The sequence below is a fragment of the Haliotis cracherodii genome, unplaced genomic scaffold (genome assembly GCF_022045235.1).
Source record: "Haliotis cracherodii isolate W230 unplaced genomic scaffold, xgHalCrac1.p SCAF_9, whole genome shotgun sequence".
In the NCBI taxonomy this organism is placed as follows: Eukaryota; Metazoa; Mollusca; class Gastropoda; order Lepetellida; family Haliotidae; genus Haliotis; species Haliotis cracherodii.
This window is the reverse complement of record NW_027266343.1, coordinates 5284511-5304975: the sequence shown is the minus strand read 5'-3', so window position 1 is coordinate 5304975 and position 20465 is coordinate 5284511. Positions and strand designations below refer to the sequence as shown.

At 39.5% G+C, this 20465-nt stretch overlaps 1 protein-coding gene and 2 non-coding genes across 4 annotated transcripts in view; all 3 read left to right on the top strand.

Moving 5' to 3' along the window:
* LOC139451666 (disintegrin and metalloproteinase domain-containing protein 9-like) overlaps positions 1–20465 on the top strand; it is a 124938-nt gene that overhangs the window by 97364 nt on the left and 7109 nt on the right. For both annotated transcript variants that reach the window (XM_071232986.1, XM_071232985.1), the window contains exons 4-19: positions 2481–2562; positions 3660–3742; positions 7982–8085; positions 8521–8582; positions 9564–9647; positions 9941–10012; positions 10220–10389; positions 10703–10787; positions 11164–11297; positions 11823–11994; positions 13056–13151; positions 13659–13790; positions 14649–14824; positions 16931–17135; positions 18213–18293; positions 20096–20207. In XM_071232986.1, the coding sequence (XP_071089087.1) occupies positions 2481–2562; positions 3660–3742; positions 7982–8085; positions 8521–8582; positions 9564–9647; positions 9941–10012; positions 10220–10389; positions 10703–10787; positions 11164–11297; positions 11823–11994; positions 13056–13151; positions 13659–13790; positions 14649–14824; positions 16931–17135; positions 18213–18293; positions 20096–20207 (1850 nt within the window). The remainder of the gene's footprint in view (positions 1–2480; positions 2563–3659; positions 3743–7981; positions 8086–8520; positions 8583–9563; positions 9648–9940; positions 10013–10219; positions 10390–10702; positions 10788–11163; positions 11298–11822; positions 11995–13055; positions 13152–13658; positions 13791–14648; positions 14825–16930; positions 17136–18212; positions 18294–20095; positions 20208–20465) is intronic.
* LOC139453431 (U12 minor spliceosomal RNA) lies at positions 5333–5481 on the top strand. Its single transcript, XR_011652419.1, has one exon. It is a non-coding gene; the product is annotated as a U12 minor spliceosomal RNA (small nuclear RNA).
* Positions 6783–6931, top strand: LOC139453436 (U12 minor spliceosomal RNA). Its single transcript, XR_011652423.1, has one exon. It is a non-coding gene; the product is annotated as a U12 minor spliceosomal RNA (small nuclear RNA).

Sequence of the window (20465 nt, the reverse complement as noted above, 5' to 3'; positions counted from 1 at the left end):
AACTTTATGCTGAAAATAGAACACTTGCCCCGCTAGGTGACTTGGCTTGTGCCAGTCAGGCTCATCGGACTCTCAAAAATAGTTACAATGACAATAGTTTCAAATCAGTAAACCTAACTTTCCCAACAAGAATGTTGTTAAAACCTATCATGTGCAACAGAATTAAACGCTAGAGAGTCATAGTTGACGAAGCCACATGCTCATTCAATACAGAAGTATTCGCGCACCAATGCTTGAACACGCTAACACGAAACATCACTTTCCAAGTTGTTTTGCATAAAATATTATGAACACACTGTGCGAATGTAGTCTAGGTATGCCTGGGCAAGAGTGTCAGAATGGTTAGTGCGAATACCTACCTGAATTCTTTTAAAAAAAACCCGCAAAATGTTACATTTCCATAATAGCACATTCAACATGTCGCGCAGACGGATGAGTCATGACGTCATCCCGCAAACAATTTCCAAACAACAAGGAACACTCGGTGTCATACTCTGCTGGTTTTATTCCACGTATAAAATATTAAAAAGATTTATCAGGGTACCACGTGCATCCAAAATACTTAACAAAAACGGAACATAGTTTGACCTTTTGGACAGGTTTTAAGTATATTTTGCATATTTATTCCACTGCAACAATGAAGTCTTCCTTGTCCACCATGTCTGACAACAACAGGACCGTGCCTGATGTAAATCCGACTGATAATAACCCCATGTGATGTTGATTATGGTACCACCATAGACCTGTCACATGGATGTGTGTTGAAACTCAGAGCTCCAGATAAGCTTTTGGTGTTGTGGGTATTTTACCCATGCATTTTAAAATCATTGGGTATCAGTAATTCTATCTGCGTATTCAAATTTCTGTTACCCACTAGTTTTTACACATGTGGGTATTTAAGTTAAATATTTAAAATCACTATTCATCTAGTCCCTGCACACTGGTGTCGTGTGGGCTCGAGAGCTTTATAGGACTCAAAAATACCACGATACTTCCACAAGAAAGTGTGATGGCAAATGATCATGATGTAACTGTCATCGTGGAGTTTGGCAAGGTTGACGGAATGCCAATTTATAATTTCAAAATAAGTTGCTAATTTGCTAATCGAATACGCAGGGTTACTTCACAATATTTTGATGATACGCACAAGTTTTATTTTTGTAGCGTATCTGTAATGTTCGTTGCGTATTTGATACGCTTCGACTATATTTTACTGCGTATTTCTGCATTTCTGATGCGTATTTCACGCAGATACGCAGCTTATCTGGAGCTCTGGAAACTGGATTCAATTATCACAATCCATTGTTTTATCTTTGTGAAATGTATATCCTCGTAGAGATATCGACACAAAGGCTTTGTTGTCTCAATCTGAGACAATGGCAAATTGTGCTTGACTAAGTGCTTGGTGATGTGAGCAATACAATCAATATGAGAATACAAGATTACACTGTAAACATCTGATTTGATGTAAGAAATTTCAGCTTTAGGTTTTGTAATACGTTTTGTGGCAGTGAGGCAGCTTGTCAAAAAGATATAGAAATTACTTGGACCAATATTTTGTTGTTTTATAGACGGACATAGCCAAGCCTTTACAGAGGTATTATTTTAGGAGATGCTGTGTTGAAGGATGCTCAGTCAGGAAATCCTACCGTATTCGACGTAATAAGCGCCCACGGCGATATTTGCTAATATATTGGCATGTGAACGATCCCAATTAGCACCCTTCCGATTGATCAATGTACACAAGACTTAATTATTCGTGCATAATACGCACTTGTGTGTTATATGCACCCTTAATTATGGGCAATTAAATTCTGGAAAAATATATCTGTGGTATATAAACAGTTCAAGCCGTCAGCATAAACCATGTAATTTATCTTTCAACTCTGTTTTTTCCACCAAAATAATATTCTAATAAGAGCCCCCCTATTTCTAATTTCAGAGCGCCCTGGGCGCTTATTACGTTGAATACGGTACTTGTAATTTTGACTTTTGTTTAAGAATAGTTCGTTTAAAGTGGGTGACCCTCAGAATAAACTGTTTCCAGATATTAAGATTCCTGATTATTAATTTCATTAAACATTCAACAGATATGCTGTATCATACAAATAAATTATGTGATTCTAATAACTAGACCAGGCTTAATTTGGGACGCCGGCCGTAACTTTTTTCAGTGATACTGACTGTTACAAAAGGCCAAACTGAAAGAGATACCAAGCAGGATATATGTACATGCAGACTCATTATGTTTAATAATATATTAATAGTCTGGACTGCACTGTGAGGAGAAAGGAAATATGATACAAACATATTAGTGTTATAAAATATATATGCTATGAACATTTAGCATTAGGTTCTGTGTAATATCTCAGCAGACATGATGCCAAATCTTTGCTTAAAATGACACTTCAAAATGTTCACCTTTAGATATTTGAACAACCCTTCAACTGAAATTGATATTTGCATTTTTTCTTTTTCAGAGAATTATTTTCTACCTCCTATGTTGAAAAGAGATACCATTCCACAGGCAGCAGTATTCACACACCTCACCCTCTCACACAGGTAAGCAAAACAGGATAGAGAGAGACCTTGTTAGTCTGGACCCTGTTTAACCTGAACCCTGACATCTAGAGGCTGTTTTAGTGGCTACATCCATGCAAGAGGACATTACAATCGTTTGTTAATCCAGTTTTTTTGTAATCCGGGTGATTTTACTCGTAATTATGCTGTCCTGAATAACAGGGTTAATTTAACACAAGCCTGGTGAGAACAAATTTGAAAACCCCCCATTCTCTAATACAGGTGAAAGAACCCAGCATACTCAAGTGTAACCCTCTATCACAGTCAGCAGTGTTAGACACCTGATTGATGTAGGGACCACTTCTATTTCACAAGAATTCCAAAAGATACTTTAATATGTCATGAACATTTGTGTTTTGAAATTTTTATAAGATATGAAAGCATGAAATTACCGGTGCATGTCCTTTTTATATTTTACACTCATTTTCTTGAAATGTTGTAATAGTCTCGGGCTAATGAGAAGAGAAATAGACAAACAATATTCAATGTGAAGTCACCAAATGGCATCACTATGTTTTGCTGATAGTAAATACGGACTGCAAAACAGTGATCATTTAAATTCTACAGTCTGTGACTTTAGCTGCTAAAGCCTGCGTCTAGTACAATTCTGTTTCGCCTTGTAAGCTCAACTAATAATACCATATTTTCTTGAGTATAGGGTGCACCCTAGTTTAATGCGCACCCTCCTCTAGCGAATTCAGTATTTTGGAGAAAAAAAAAAAAATTTCGAATATTATGCCCAGAAAAAATTACACCGTACCCCTTCAGCGAATTCCGGTAAACGAACAGGTGATGAGAAACTTGGTCAGTACAAATTCGAAATTGGAGATAAAAATTCCCCAGACATGTTGATTTACCGTTTAAATAGTATTTTCTGTTCTGCTAGACTTTGTTTTACATCCAGAGATTAAGATTACTTTGTGTATTTTCTCGTAAACTAAGCCGGAAACAGCACTCAGCTGTACACACTAAGTTATACTGAAAAATGATGCAAGTTTGGATTGGTAGTCTCCAAAGTTTTTGTCACAGACTGATTTAATGCATTGAAATGATAATCCAAATTTCTTATATATTTTCAGAGGCAAAAACATTGTTATTACCATGGCACAGTTCGGTATTCCCCCGACTCCATGGTGGCCTTGAGCACCTGTGAAGGAATCAGGTGGGTACCTTACATCAGTTCCCCCAGTCTGACACTTGAATTGTGTACCCAGTTATGTACTGTATTGGTGTCAGTTAGGCAACACTTAAGTCCAGAATGTGTTGTATATCTTAGTTACCAACAATGTATTTAATCAGTTATTATTTTAAGTGTTCTCAGTTACTAATAATTTTGTCTGATTTATGTTGTTTTATTTTTCTGATCCATCAATGATATGGAAGCCAGTCAAATAAATACAAATTCATACATACCATTTCTATTTTCTGACTGTCTCAGTAAGCCATGCATCCAGGGTAGAATATGTCCTCAGCAACCCATGCTTGCTGTAAAAGACGACTATGCTTGTCGTATGAGGCGACTAACAGGATCGGGTGGTCAAGCTCACTGACTTGGTTGATGCATGTCATCGCATCCCAATTGTGTGGATCGATGTTCATGATATCAATCACTGGATTGTCTGGTCCAGACTCGATTATTCACAGACCGCTGTCATATAGCTGGAATATTGCTCAGCGGTGTTAAACAACAAAAGCAAACAAACTGTGTATGTGTATGTGTGGGTATGTGTTCTGAAAGTCCAGAGGAATCTAGGTTGTAGATGTTTAGCATCATGTGAAAGTCAGTTGTGCTGAAACACCTAGGAAAGTCATGAAGTAAGGTGATAAAGCTGGGCCCTGTGAGACATTGAATGACTGTGTGATGGTTTTAACACTACGTCCTGCCTATCCCCTGATCGATGATGTTGATTAGTGGTTTGGGAATAATGGTTGGAAGTAGGGTTGGAATTTGAAAAGTTGATTGTGTTCACATCATTTCCTTGACAGAACTGCTCAATGTTATACAGTTAGCTGAATGAATGAATGAACACTACTGCATTGATCAAACAGCATTTGAACAGTAGACGTAGACTTTAAACTCTGAATTGCATCCCTATCAAATACTTACCAACACATCATTGTAAACATATTGATTGTGAATACATGTTTGCTGTTAATCTAGAGTGATATCATTTTCATATGATGTACTAGATTGTGAATAACAGAACCCAACTTACCAAAGATGTCATCTCCTCACACCTGTCCGCAATAGGGACAATAAGGCTGAAAGAGTTACCTCCCTTGATTCTTCAGTGTGTCTAGTTGTGCTACTATTTGCATTCAAGTAATGTTTCTCAGTTTTGTTATATTTGTATCTTATTGAACAGTATGTACTATATTTCTTCTTGAATTGATTATATTATTCTTGGGGCCTTTCATTCATGAACTTTGCATAAGCCATGATCCATTCAGTGAGCATCGGACTTTAAACCAGTGTCACTGACATGATAGAAGGAGTTATTTCCCCTGCCCTCCATCACCTAATTTCAATGTTATTTGATCAAATTATTCTCATTTTAGAAGAGACTTAATATTGACCAATAGATCACATTTGTAATCAAACCATTTGGAAGCATATTTGGGATCTAGTTCTTATTATTGGCTTAATTGAAATTAATCGTCAGAACTTATATATTTTGTATGTAAATTATGTTCACTATAACTGAAAATGGCAGTGATTTAAGGTGGAGGAGTGTGATAGTAATGTCTAATCGTGCCTTAAACTAATGAGTAAGGAAAATAACGAGCTTGGGTGATGCCAGGCTCCTGGGCCGTGTCCTAGAGGAATTTGTGATGGGGCACAGGTCGCCCCCAGGTGACCTACCTACTTTGTGGGATGCCTGGGTTGATGTGATCTGCCCTCCTAACATTGAAAATGAATACCAGACTTAGTTGCTACTTTACTGATTCAGTCGTGTATTGTTTAACTATTGCACTGTAAAATTCATAATTGAATAAATTCTAAATCATTTGTATTCATTAGAAGGGCTTACATTTTAAATTACAGTTTTACTGGTCTATAGAAGCAGATAATATCATTTATTTCTTGACGTAGACATAGTTCTGTCTTAGTTCAAAATGATATTTGTATTATTAGTGAGGATTCCAGGTTAGAATCATCTTCCCGAGGCAAGAGTTAACTGACTATAAAAGTCCAGTTTCCACCCTTGCCGAACTAGGCTGGAATTCCTGGGCTCGATCGTATCGCCACCAGTGGCTATTACCAGTTATGTCCCTTCTAAGCCTCTCCTATGGACCAATCAGATTCAACCTCTTGTATCACTTGCATTTTTTTCAAACAAAATGGCGGCGCCCAGTCAAGACGATATGATCGATAATCAAGATCTATATTGTGATAATACCAATCTTACATCGCGAAGTGCATCAAATCATGTGAGCACCTTGATTAGAAACATTAACAGATTAAGAAAGTATCTGTTGACAACGGGTTGGCGGTGCACATGCTTTGCAAATCCTGCAATCGACCGAAATCTGCACGACAGTTGATGAACCGGATTTCAACTTCGTTGCGTGATTTTGATTGGACTATGCATAGACTCGTTAGTCCAGCCAAATGTAACTCCATAATACCAGCCTAGTTCGGCAAGGGTGGAAACTGGACTTTTATAGTCAGTTAACTCTCTTGCCTCGGGAAGATGGGTTAGAATAGGTCCCCAGCAACCTATGCTGATCACAGAGGTGACTTTGGATAGGGTGTTGAAGTGTCATTTTATCCTGACAATGTGGATTGTTACTCATGATATCAAGCACTGGAATGTCTGGTCCAGACATGATTATTTACGGTCCACTATGATATAGCTAGAATATTGCTGGGTGCAAGGTTAACCACAAATAAAAAAAGTCATCAACATCATGCTTATTTATTGCTCACATACCACAAAATTTAGATCCGTTCAATAATTGATGTTAATGTAATGGCATTCTTGATAAAAAGAATTATTCTGGTTCTTAACTTGGAATGAAGTTGTTTAATTCACAATGTTAATTGAACAGTACAGATGTCAAATAGGTCCACTTTATAAAAACAGATATATTGGTGAAATATTTTATGATGATTGTTTGTGGAAGATGGTAATTGGATAAGCTGTAGTCGAATTTGCACAACATTAACTATACACCTTTGTTTAATTGGTTTTGAACTTGTGCCTTAAACTAATGAGTAAGGAAAATAACGAGCTTGGGCGATGCCAGGCTCCTGGGCCGTGTCCTAGAGGAATTTGTGATGGGGCACAGGTCGCCCCCAGGTGACCTACCTACTTTGTGGGATGCCTGGGTTGATGTGATCTGCCCTCCTAACATTGAAAATCAATATCAGACTTAGTTGCGAACTTATTAATTCCATTCATTTTCTTAAACCATAAAGTTTAACAATTTGTAGTTTGTAGTGCTTAAATCTTATAACAAAGTTTTGCTATACTTGTGAATATAGAAGCAAAAAATATCATTTCTTTCTTGCAAATGAAGTGGTTCTCTCTAATTCAGGTTGATATTTGTATAGTCAGTGGGTAGGTTGTGATGTGATCTGCCCTTCAAATATTATAATGGAAACGATGACATGCTCACTTTGAGCCATGTAACAGTCAGTGGTGATTGTATGATTGTAGGGAAAAGGTTTATGATTTTTCAGGATATTATCTTTAAAATGCCTGTTGTTAACAGACATTGAGAATAATTAACAAAAGTGTGACAACCAGGATAATAATGAGGATAATAACTTGGGTACTTGTGTTGGGTTGTTCTGAGTAGGACCCGGGTACCAGGGCTGGGACGGGTAACTTGGGTACTTCTGTTGGGTGGGTTCTGAGTAAGACCAGGGTACTAGGGCTGGGACGGGTAACTTGGGTACTTGTGTTGGGTGGGTTCTGAGTAAGACCAGGGTACTAGGGCTGGGACGGGTAACTTGGGTACTTGTGTTGGGTGGGTTCTGAGTAAGACCAGGGTACTAGGGCTGGGACAGGTAACTTGGGTACTTGTGTTGGGTGGGTTCTGAGTAAGACCAGGGTAATAGGGCTGGACGGGTAACTTGGGTACTTCTGTTGGGTGGGTTCTGAGTAGGACCAGGGTACTAGGGCTGGGACAGGTAACTTGGGTACTTGTGTTGGGTGGGTTCTGAGTAAGACCAGGGTACTAGGGCTGGGACGGGTAACTTGGGTACTTCTGTTGGGTGGGTTCTGAGTAGGACCCGGGTACTAGCGCTGGACAGGTAACTTGGGTACTTGTTTTGGGTGGGTGTGTTTTTTGTTAAAGTTTTCTAGCATGAATTTTAGGGACCAATACCTCGGTAATATCCTGAGATGAAAATGTGAAACGTAGTTGTCATCAAGGAATCTCTTTCTTTCAGAGGCTTCATCTCCACCGATAAGGAGAGTTACCATATAGACCCTGACCATGGGCATCATAGGTTATTCCGAGACTCAGACCGGAGGCGACGAGACCTCAAGTGTGGTAAGAAGGACATCAGTTATTGCTGCTCTTGTGTCACTATGAGTGCTATAAAGAACATCGATCAAGAATGACCTATGAAGTTTTTAAAAATATTGTTTACAAAATGATCTGCCTTAGTTGAAGATTATGAGGCATGCCCACTTAATATGTACCTCCCAGGTACCCATGCAGAAAACAACCAGTTTGATTATAGCACTGATCACAGATTATGTGTTCTGTGTCATTTCAATTACTGTCTGTCCAGCGAATCACATGTCTGTTTAAGGATTCACATGTCTGCTCGGTGATTATTAGTTCACATGTCTGTCCAATGATTGACATGTCTGTTCAATTATTCACATGTCTGTCCACTGATTCACAAGTAAGTTAATTGATTCACATATGATTCATATATCGGTCCAATGATTCACATGTTTGTTCAATCATGTATTCCAGGAACAGATGGCCATAAAGCAGATTTTCATTCATCAAGAACAAATAGAAATGTCCATAGCAGGGTAAGACATTTTCTTTTGTGGAAAGAGGAAAGATGTACAACACCATGTACTGGCTAGACACAGGCTAGACACAGGCTAGACAACATGCATCTTTGTTGGAACTAATTCGGTGGGGATTCGAGTTCAGAATAGGTACAAGGTACGTCATGCTTGTCATATGAGACGACAAGTTAAAGGGACCGTTAAAGGTATGACATATTGGCCCAATTTAACACAGCAAAGGCTGTGGTTTGCTGCCCTCATGGATGAATGTGTGAAGCCCATCCCATTGATGTGTTCCCTGCCGTGATGTACTGGAATATTGCTATAAATGGTGTAAATCACTACACACAAACACATTACTTAAGACTTGTTTCATATCTTATTCTTCAGTGTATTTCTATTCTATTATGTTTATCCTATGTTCTCGAAAAATAATGATGAAGATTTCAGTCAACAAAGTGATCGTTGCTCTTAAGTTGGCATCACATGACAAATTTCTGTTTGCTTAAAAACATATGTTGAACAACTTAAGTTTGTGTGTGTGAATATTGCGAAAACAGGTTACAAACAAGTTTGTGAAATCTGACAAAGTGTTGATGAGAAATAGAATCAGTTTCTATTCTCATCAATATTGTGGCCAACATTTCAGTGGATTCAAACTCTGTTTTGACATGTGCATGGTTGTCAAACATACATTGGTGGCTTACAGCCAATCAGATACTGTGTTGATATCAAATGACTTTTGCTTATGCCTACTACAAATGGTGTTGGGATTGGGGGGAAGTGAAGAGGATCTAAGTTATAGCAAAACATATTTGTTGCATGAAAACACAAATTGACAAACTTTTGGAAGTTTTTGAAACTGTGTTTTCAAACTTATGTTGCCTGAGTGAATCCACGTTAAGAGATCATTGATCCCATAGACTTAAATCTTAGCTAAAAGATTGCTTTGCGAAACAGGATTCAGTCTTATTCATTTCTTCAATTTCTCTATCACAGAAAAAACGAGACATCCACGGCCCCTATGACAGCAATCAAAACACTCGTTATGTGGAGCTGTACCTTGTGAATGATTATAGGACGGTGAGTTCATGACTGGCTGAAGATAATGTGAATATTCCTTTGAAAGTCTCAAAGATGTTTACCATTATCTGTACTTGTGTTTAGTATTTTAGTGAGTAAGGAAGAGATCTTGGTGATTTTGGAGTAATAAGTTAACAGTTGCTAATTTTATATTTTTGAATGATTTACTGTATTCTAAAGGTAGGTCAAAAATTGAAAGTGCAGAATGTATTGATATTGTAATGATATTTTAGAGAAGTTTGTCGACTTCTTTTCAGTGTTCTTTGCATGATTTTCATTTTTCTGGTTGACAGTATGAAAGAAATGGGGGAAATGCCACGTCGGTCATCCGGAGATCTCAAGACATCACAAATATAGTCAGCAGGGTGAGAAGCTAAACAGATCATACATTTCAAGCAAGAAAAATATCTTTTTTCACATTTACAGTGTAACACAATTTTTGAATTCAGTGTTTTTTGTTGTGTGGCAACAACATATGTTCAACAGCCCAAATAGGGATCTTTGATTGCAAGAATAAATTGCAGCTAGTGAATGTTTTATCTCCCTTTAACACATGAGTTGTCTCCCTTCAGCTGTACCGTCCGCTCAACATCTATGTAGCTCTAGTAGGGGTGGAGGTTTGGGAAGGAGGGGACCAGATCACCGTGACAACCAGTGCTGATGCAACGATGGAAAACTTCCTCAGATACCGTCGAGAAAGGATAAACCCGTATCACAGGAACGACAATGCTCAGCTTATTACGTAAGTATCAAACTTGAAACAATTTCGTTGTTATCAATTTTCTTCTAAATCCCTTATGCGAAATTCCCTCAACAGATAAACTTGTGAAAAATCTCCTGCATAATTTTTGGGAAAACATTTCCTGAAGATTGTAACTGAAAATATAAAGAATAAGACATGTGCCAGTAACCAATGTCTAACCACATACAGTGGGACCTCAGTATTCCAGACATGGTGCACATTATGGTAACAAACTGTTCACTTTAAACAACATCTTTTGCTATTTGGAGTTAAAGTGTTGTTCAGGTTTTAGCAGATTGTGTGCTTGTTTCAGGGGAATCTTCTTTGACCACGGAGTTGTTGGCAAAGCCATTAAAGGCCCTATCTGTACCTATCAGTTCTCAGGGGGAGTCAACATGGTAAGGAGAAACGTGTACACTTTGTGGTACTAATACTCTCAGATTGAGTGGTAAAACTTGAAAAATAATCCTTGCATGGCTAATGTCAAAGTTGGAGAATTTCTTGTGTTCAAGTAATGGTTTTTGAATGAGCATTTACAGGTGAGTGCATTTTGTATGTTAACTATTCCAACATGTAGACACTGGGACTGAAACCAGCTGTTTCTGGGAAATTTGTAGGATGAAACATGGTACTTGTTCCTCTACCTGGTGCTCGGCATAAGGGGATAATATCAAGGACTGCTCAGCCTTGAGTCAGTATGCTGTGTCGAAAGCTATAACTGTGAATGAAAAACCCCATTTATCTCACCTGAATGTCTGTTGATGTCTGTTGCAGGATTATGATGGCTTGGTGACGCTGGTGGCGACAACGGTAGCTCATGAGATGGGCCACAACTTTGGTATGGAGCATGACAATGATTCCACATGCTACTGCCCCAAAGACAAGTGCATCATGGCGGCCACTAGTGGGTAGGTGGAATTAGGAGGGTTAGGTAGAATATTGGAGATACCCACCTTCCAAATGGGAAAACATTGTTCTGTTTTTTGTCCCGCTGGCATATAATATCAACTGGTCTGTCTGTCTCTGTCCGTCCATCTGTTTCGTTTCTGGAGCACAACTTGAAAACATGGACAAAAATGTCCATCCAAACTTGAAACATGTGTTAACCAGGGGCTCAGGTGGTGCCTTTTGCTATTTTGGGGGTTGGGGAGAATTGACATCTTCTGATAACTCTTGTTAACTCCTTCCATTCTTGAGTATTCCAGAACTACATCGTCTCATACACCCCAATCCTGCATCTCCTGCCATCTCTTTGAACACTGAAGTTTTATATTTTCCATCCTCTAAAAACAGGACATTTTATATACCACTGATGTGCATTAAGACGTGCAAGTGTGTAACAGAGCATCCAGATTTGTTGCATTGGTTACAGAGATTCGAGAAACTGTGAAAATCTAGTGAGCCTCAATAGAAACTGTTGGCTTATTTTGCAGTCAAACCAGCCCTACAGACTGGTCCGCCTGTTCCAAGACGGCTCTCCAGGAGGCGTTTGAGCTCGGCATGGACTACTGCCTGCGTAACAAGCCGTCCCAGATCTTTGAGGGACCTGTGTGTGGCAATGGCTTCGTCGAAGATGGGGAAGAGTGTGACTGTGGACTACCTCAGGTAGTTTGATAAATTGCGCATGACTACAGTAGAACTATGGTAGCAGTGCCTTAGGTAGACTTAGGTTAAACCCACTCATGCCCCATAAAGTGAGGTATTGTTTCTGATTGTGACTACAAATGTATTATTCATATCTGGAATTGGTAACTTTCTTGAGTTGGAGCATTTTGCTGGAGTTTCCTACACTGCTAATGCATCGGACTGTTGATGTATTATATATACTGCCCATAGGCATGCACAGTAGGTAATATCTGTACAACATGGTTCCTGGTTCTGTGAGTCATGGTTCCACCATGGTCAGTGCAGGGTCAGACTGAACTAATTGGAGATAGCAAGCAGCGAGAAATTACGGATTATCTGTTCCGAGTTCCGAGTTCCGAGTTCCGAGCCTTGCCGAGGAACTTTCAACATGAATTCCTGAGGGACAGATAATCTGTAGTTCTGAGTTTGAAGTAGATGATTCTTTCTTTTTAAAATGTAGAAAATGTGGGTTTGCAGAACTCAAGTCAATCTGTGAACAGTTTACGATATGATCATCAATTATTTGTTCCTATGACTTCATGCTGGTGTGGGCCTCTTTGCAAACAGTGACAACAATGGAGCTGCTGGAATGTACCAGCCAATCAGCTTGAAGTAAACATTATGATGCTCAGTGCTAATTATTTAAAATATTTTCACCTATATCTATGCCCCTATAGGTATTATTCCGCTCTAGTTCTGGATTACATAGACTGTCACAACCTTTATCGTACAGTAAACTACGGTTATAACGAACTCAAAGGGACCACTTATTTTAGTGGCTCGTAGTTCGTTATAAGCATATATACAGCATATATACAACAAATGGCCAGGACTAAAAAATAAGTTCGTTATATCAGTCAGTTCGTTATGAGCGTAGTTTACCGTAGTGCCATCTGTGAAACACAGACAGTGTTGGGGTGCTGCGCTATTAGAATTTGGCAAACAATTGTACAGGTGTTTGAAAGACCTCAGTTGAAGGAAGCCAGTGTCCAGTGTTCTGGACTGTATGATGTGACTGATGTTGTTGTCTTGGTTGTCAGGACTGTCACAACCGATGCTGCAACGCCTCGTCGTGTAAGATGTACCACCAGGCCAAGTGTGCCACAGGGCGATGCTGCGACCTCTCTACTTGCAAGGTAAATTAAGGGTTTCATGTTGGCTTCGCTGTTGGTCGACTAACATGACTCTCTGAAGAGTAACGGGACATGAGACTGGTAACTGCTATTGTAATGTAACACAAACACAACTAACGTATGTTTGCAGACAAGATTAATTATTTATCATATTACTTTTTAGAAGGAAATATATACTACTCAAAAGAAGTTGAGGATCACCCGATTCTTTCATATTGGTAATGTTAATCTGTCATGGTTTGAGAGATTAACTATTGTAATATGAAAGAATCAGGTGATCCTTAACTTCTTTTGAGTAGTATATGAATCCAGAATGCAAACTTCAGCATTCAGAGAGTTACAAATCAGTGAGATAATCTAGTTGTAGAATACAGTGTACAGGAATTGACTTTCATAATCACTTTGAAGTGTTTCAGTGTTTTTACATGTGACTTAAATGATAAGTTAAACTGTGGTTTTGAGAACATTATCAAATGTTTGTGTTTATTACTTAATAATGTTTCATTCCAGCCAAAGGAAAAGTCCACATTGTGCAGGGAACCAATCGGTGAATGTGACCTCCCCGAGTTTTGTGATGGAACAGCAGAGTACTGCCCTGCTGATGTCTTCCTGCAGAACGGGCTCTCCTGCAAAAATGGACAGGTAACTTGATGAACTACTCGTGTGTGTCAGGTTGGTGTGTCACAATGTGTTCATCACAATACAATATGTAGCACCAAGTTGTGCCTTGAGTCAGGTGGTACACATTTTGAAGAAGCTAGGACTAAATGCTTTATCATAGCCATGGAACACATGCAGCTGAAGGCTCTGATCCAATGGGTGTTCATCATTTGGGTCACTTGAGTTATATCCTGATGATGTACGTATACTCCAACCAGTACACTTCATACAACAGTGCAGCTCAAACTGCATGTACTGCATGGACGTAGTTGGTTTAAGTGGAAAGTGAAAAAATTGCCTGAGCAAACTGTTCACTATATACACAGATATGCTTTTCCTGGCCAGAGTATTTAGCTGTGCTCTGAGAGTGAGTGAGTGAGTGAGTATGGTTTTACGCCGCTTTTAGCAATATTCCAGCAATATCACAGCGGAAGAGACCAGAAATGGGCTTCACACATTGTACCCATGTCCACATTGTACCCATGTCGGGATTCGAACCCGGGTCTTCGGCGTGACGAGCGAACGCTTTAACCACTAGGCTACCCGACCGCCCCAGTGCTCTGAGAGAGGCTGAAGATAAGTAACAGTACATTATCGGGATAAGAAGGAACTAAGAGAACTGTAGAGCTTGGCTTCACCCTTGGGTCTTGCACCTGTACCTTTATGACCCGATAAAGTACTCAGTCGTCCTCTATTACTTCTTAATCTGTCATGTAGTGCTTTATCGTTATATTGGTCAAGTGATGCTTGGCATGACAGATTAATTATAATAATATGAATGAATTGGATGGCCCTTAACTTTTTGAGAAGTATATTTCAGGGATTTGTTTCTGTTTCCAGTCATACTGTTACAAGGGCAAGTGCAGCACCCACAGCGACCAGTGTAAACTGCTGTGGGGCGACACGGGCAGGGCGTCAGACCCCATCTGCTTCCAGCAGCTCAACATGCGCGGTGACCAGGATGGCAACTGTGGCTACAACTGGACTAAGGACACCTACAGCACTTGTCGCAGAGAGTGAGGAGACTTTTAGTTAGAAACATATATTTGTGGCATTTTATTCCATGTTCAAGATTTACAGGATACTTGTGGTCTTCATCAAGCCATGCTTGTTGTAAGAGGCAACTAACGGTATCGGGTGGTCAGGCTCGCTTTCATGGTTCATTCATGTCAATGTATTGCTGTTTGATGCTCATGATGTCAATCATTGGATTGTCTTGTCCAGATTTGATTATTTGCAAGAACTTGTGTGCAATGAGGGAAGAATTATCAATAATTTGATAACAGAGCAGCATATCTTCTGAATTGATAACAAGCCAGCAGGACAAAATCTATATTTACACTGTTGTGATGTTTCAGTAATGATGCAAGCACTTTAGCTGAGCATATCAATATTTGTCATGCAGGCTTGACAAAATGTGTGCTCCGAAACTGCATCTGCACGGAAACATCATAACAGTGTTATATAGTTATCATCCAAACAATTCCTTGCTCAGCTTGTGCTGTTTCAATCCCTGATTGTCGTATTGAGTGAAATATGTTTAGCATGGATATTGTATCAGTTTTAACCTCACCAATTTTGACCCAGTAGCAGTGGCAACAAATATTATTGTTCATGCCAAGCTCCCTCTCGGATGTATCCACAATTGACTGTGAATAGACTTTATTAAGCTTCAGCAATAGCATCTGTTTGTAGGAAGCTTGAATAGAAATAGTCCCACCAACTGATTGATGTGGACATTGTAACAGACCGGTTTGACCACTGGGAAGACAGATCCTGTCACCGGACTGATTGTGTCAGCCCTCCCACATGGTGCAGTGCAGTCCTCACAATCTCAACTAGGACCTTGTTTCACAAAGTGATCTTTGTCCTAAGATGGTCACAACTCCCAGACCTTATCATGGACTTACGATAGCTGTAGTTCAACACAGTGATCGTAGCCCAGACACCCATTCCACAAAGCGATCTCAGAGCTACAAGTGTCCCATACTTCAACATAGACCTACTATACTGAAGCACTAAGTCTGCTGTGTTGAACATGCCCGGGTGGATGGCTGTGTGGACATGATTATTATCCCCCGCCGCGCGAAAGCGCGAAGCGGGGGATATAGTATTCACGACCGTCCGTCCGTCCGTCCGTACGTCCCACCTGTTTGTTGCCGCGATATCTCAAGAACTAAACACTGGATTGTCTTCATATTTGGAACTATGGTGTATATACAGACACCGCAGACACCAGTCGGTTTTGGTGACCTTGACCCCATTTTCAAGGTCACAGCAGGCATATCTGCTTTTGGAGTTGGAAAACGGTGTTGCCGCAATATCTCAAGAACTAATCTCTGGAATGTCTTCATATTTGGAACTATGGTGTATATACAGACACCGCATACACCAGTCGGTTTTGGTGACCTTGACCCCATTTTCAAGGTCACAGCAGGCATATCTGCTTTTGGAGTTGGAAAACGGTGTTGCCGCAATATCTCAAGAACTAATCGCTGGATTGTCTTCATATTTGGTACTATGGTGTACAGGCGGGGGATATTTCGTCACTCTGTGACAAATACTTGTTCTTAGCTTGCCACCATGATAGCTGTAGTTCAACACAGTGATCGTAGCCCAGACGCCCATTCCACAAAGCGATCTCAGAGCTACAAGTGTCCCATACTTCAACATAGACCTACTATACTGAAGCACTATGTCTGCTGTGTTGAACATGCCCGGGTGGATGGCTGTGTGGACATGATTATTCTTAGCTTGCTACCATGATAGGCCTGGGATATGTGATGTAGCACCATTCCATCCTCAATTGATCATCTGATGTGTGAAAGTGAAGTGTTCTCTGCAGGGTTTACCTTGACTTACAAAACAGGAACCCCTAATAATTAATCTCAATTGTCCCAACAGGAAATATGAGGGTCCTGTAAAGTAATAAAATGGTGTAGTGTACTCTAATATTTGATAATTATTTTAATTACAGAACCTGTATATTTCTTTGCTAGAAATTAGTACAATGAATATTACTGTGTGTCCTGAAGGATCTTTTTTTCTGCATCCATTCTATACATTTGTGCAAACTGGATGCTTATTTCTGCATTTTGTAAAACCCTGGTTCTGTGTTCTAGGGACGTAATGTGTGGTCTGCTTCACTGTGTGCATCTCAACGAGAAGCTGATGTTCTGGAGAGACAACTTGGCTCATACCATGAGAGCCAGCTTCCTCACCAGGGGCAATACACAATATGTCTGCCGGTCGGCCATGTTGGATGTTGGCCTTGACATGCCTGATCCTGGGATGGTTCCAGACGGAGCCAAGTGTGAAGTTAATAAGGTAGGAGTTAGAAATGAGTGAGTGAGTGAGCAGTTCCAGATTTTGATGTCGGATAAAAATCTTAATTCTTTATGTTTAAGGATAAAGGTTTAACAGGTCTGCATGTTTTCTATCTGACAAGACCCGTGAATATTCTGGGGTAGAATAGGTCTTCAGCAACCCATGCTTGCCGTAAAAGGTGACTATGCTTGTCGTAAAAGGCGACTAAGAGGATCGGGGGGTCAGGCTCGCTGACTTGGTTGATGCATGTCATCGATCCCAATTGCGTGGATCGATGCTCATGATCTCAATCACTGGATTGTCTGGTCCAGCATTAAACAACAAACAAACTTTTCAAGTATTACAAGTCATGGCTGTCAGTTCACTGTCCCTTAGTCCAGCCAGAAATTATTGATCAGGGATTCCATTTCAAACCAATCTCATTAAAAACAGATGTTAGTTCTCGCTACGGCTAAACAAAGATCTGAGGACATCCCATTACGGGTCACGTCAGACCGACCTTGGACTAACTTTGACCGACCAATGAAATGACCAATCAGAAGGCAGCTTTCTTGTGCACTAATTTCAAATTGGCGACTACGCTTCGAAACATATTTTGACAAATTCTCGATTAAAAATTTGAAACCTGAACAAAAGAACATTCTGGAATGGCTAATAGATGGTCCCGATTGTATCGATTCAGTCGTTAAACCCGTAACTATCGTTCGGAATACCCCGTGTAAAAGTTTTCGAGGTTGCATGGTTAGAAATCACATTCCGACTGTCACTTTCATAAACTGGTAAGCGACGCTCTGATTGGTCGGATGAAAGGTCGTTCTGACGCGACCCCTAATGAGATGTCCTCAGATCTTTGTTTCGCGGTAGCGGGAACTAAGGTCTGATGTTAGTGAGATTGATTTCAAACACGCCATAATTATTAATTTTGATTTTAATTTAGCATATCTACTGGGCCAAAAAGTGCCCTTACCCTAACATGACTCAGTTGAAACTTACCTTGACAAATAGTTTATAATTCACAAATGTTTTATACTTTAACAGGACTTGTTGTTATAAGCATTCATTTTGTCGTTGACACAGATCTGTGTGAATCACAAGTGTGTCCCTCTGGCCAAGATGAACATCCCACAGTGCCCCGCTAATGGCTGTAATGGACAGGGGGTAAGGCTAGATAACACTGCAGTATCTTATACATGTCTTTCTTTCACTATTTGATTTTTTTTGTTTTGTCTCCCAGGGATCACTGTCATGGGTAATCATTGTTTACTATTGCTGTAGTAGAGAACATTAACAATTCACAAATATCCAGCCAGAAAACTGGACTAGCAACTCTGAGTACACTGTATTATTACGTATCATTGATATTGAGAATACTGTCAAGTCATCATGAAAACAGAGGAAACCTTTGAACCTTCTTTTCAGAGTTGACAATATACTATGCTTTTGGTCTTCACACATCTTCTCTTAAATCATCATGTCTTCAATGATTTCCTGTTTTGGGTTTTTTTATGTGTAGGCCAAAACACGTCCAAGGGTGTTTCTGAGTTTTAAAGCCTAAACGGACATCAGCCCCGAAGTTTTATCCCAAGGATGAGAGTTCAAATCTCATAATAACCAGAGGGGAAGTGTTTGATCTAACTTACTGACTGACAAAATAAATCTGAACAACATTTATCAACAATTTTATGTTTCAAACACTTTTCATGAACCTGGGGAAGCGGGCGTAAAATATTTTTAATCTTCCTGGTGTTTATGTACTTGAAAAATGTATTCTTCTAGGTGTTGGGATTTTTCAGCGCCTCTTTAGCCTAGTGGTTCACTCACTAGTAGAAATACGAAGGTAGCAAGTTCGATCCACTGAAAACATTTACCATTTTATTTTATTTTCATCTGCACATGTGTTTGTCTGCATCGTGTTCAAATGTGTTAAATCTCAAGGGAGGGACATTCACATATTACAATATTACCGGACACTGTTTATATCAAACACCAGGGATATTATCTATAATACTGATATTGAAACTTAACCTGAGTGGAGAACAGTAGGATGACATCACTGGAGCTTTAGAATGGTGTGTTAATTTTGAGACTGATGAACCAAGGCGTCATCCACTGGACTAGCAACTCTGAGTACACTGTATTATTACGTATCATTGATATTGAGAATACTGTCAAGTCATCATGAAAACAGAGGAAACCTTTGAACCTTCTTTTCAGAGTTGACAATATACTATGCTTTTGGTCTTCACACATCTTCTCTTAAATCATCATGTCTTCAATTTAATGCATGATTTCCTGTTTTGGGTTTTTTTATGTGTAGGCCAAAACACGTCCAAGGGTGTTTCTGAGTTTTAAAGCCTAAACGGACATCAGCCCCGAAGTTTTATCCCAAGGATGAGAGTTCAAATCTCATAATAACCAGAGGGGAAGTGTTTGATCTAACTTACTGACTGACAAAATAAATCTGAACAACATTTATCAACAATTTTATGTTTCAAACACTTTTCATGAACCTGGGGAAGCGGGCGTAAAATATTTTTAATCTTCCTGGTGTTTATGTACTTGAAAAATGTATTCTTCTAGGTGTTGGGATTTTTCAGCGCCTCTTTAGCCTAGTGGTTCACTCACTAGTAGAAATACGAAGGTAGCAAGTTCGATCCACTGAAAACATTTACCATTTTATTTTATTTTCATCTGCACATGTGTTTGTCTGCATCGTGTTCAAATGTGTTAAATCTCAAGGGAGGGACATTCACATATTACAATATTACCGGACACTGTTTATATCAAACACCAGAGATATTATCTATAATACTGATATTGACACTTAACCTGAGTGGAGAACAGTAGGATGACATCACTGGAGCTTTAGAATGGTGTGTTAATTTTGAGACTGATGAACCAAGGCGTCATCCACTGTGCGGTGCAGCCATCCAGATAATTTGATGATGTTTTGTTTGTAGGTGTGCAACACAAATGGGAACTGCCACTGCAACAATGGATTTGCCCCTCCCAACTGCAATAGGCCTGGCTTTGGTGGCAGTGTTGACAGTGGGCCGTCAAGTAATGAATATGGTAAGTTCGCCTGTCTCACCTATTTCCCTGCTGCCTCTACAAAGTTTCAGCTTCAGTAGAGGTGAAATGATGTACTATATTGTTGACAATAAAGTGGCATGGAAATGGTGGTTGTCATGGATTTGTTTCAGAGTTCAAACTATGTTCCTGTGGCAGGAAAATTGGGAAACTTTCCAAAAGTAAAAAAAAATAGTTCTGAGATATCTATCTATCTCAATGTTTCCCTTTATTGGTCATTTTATCAATGAAATACAAAAA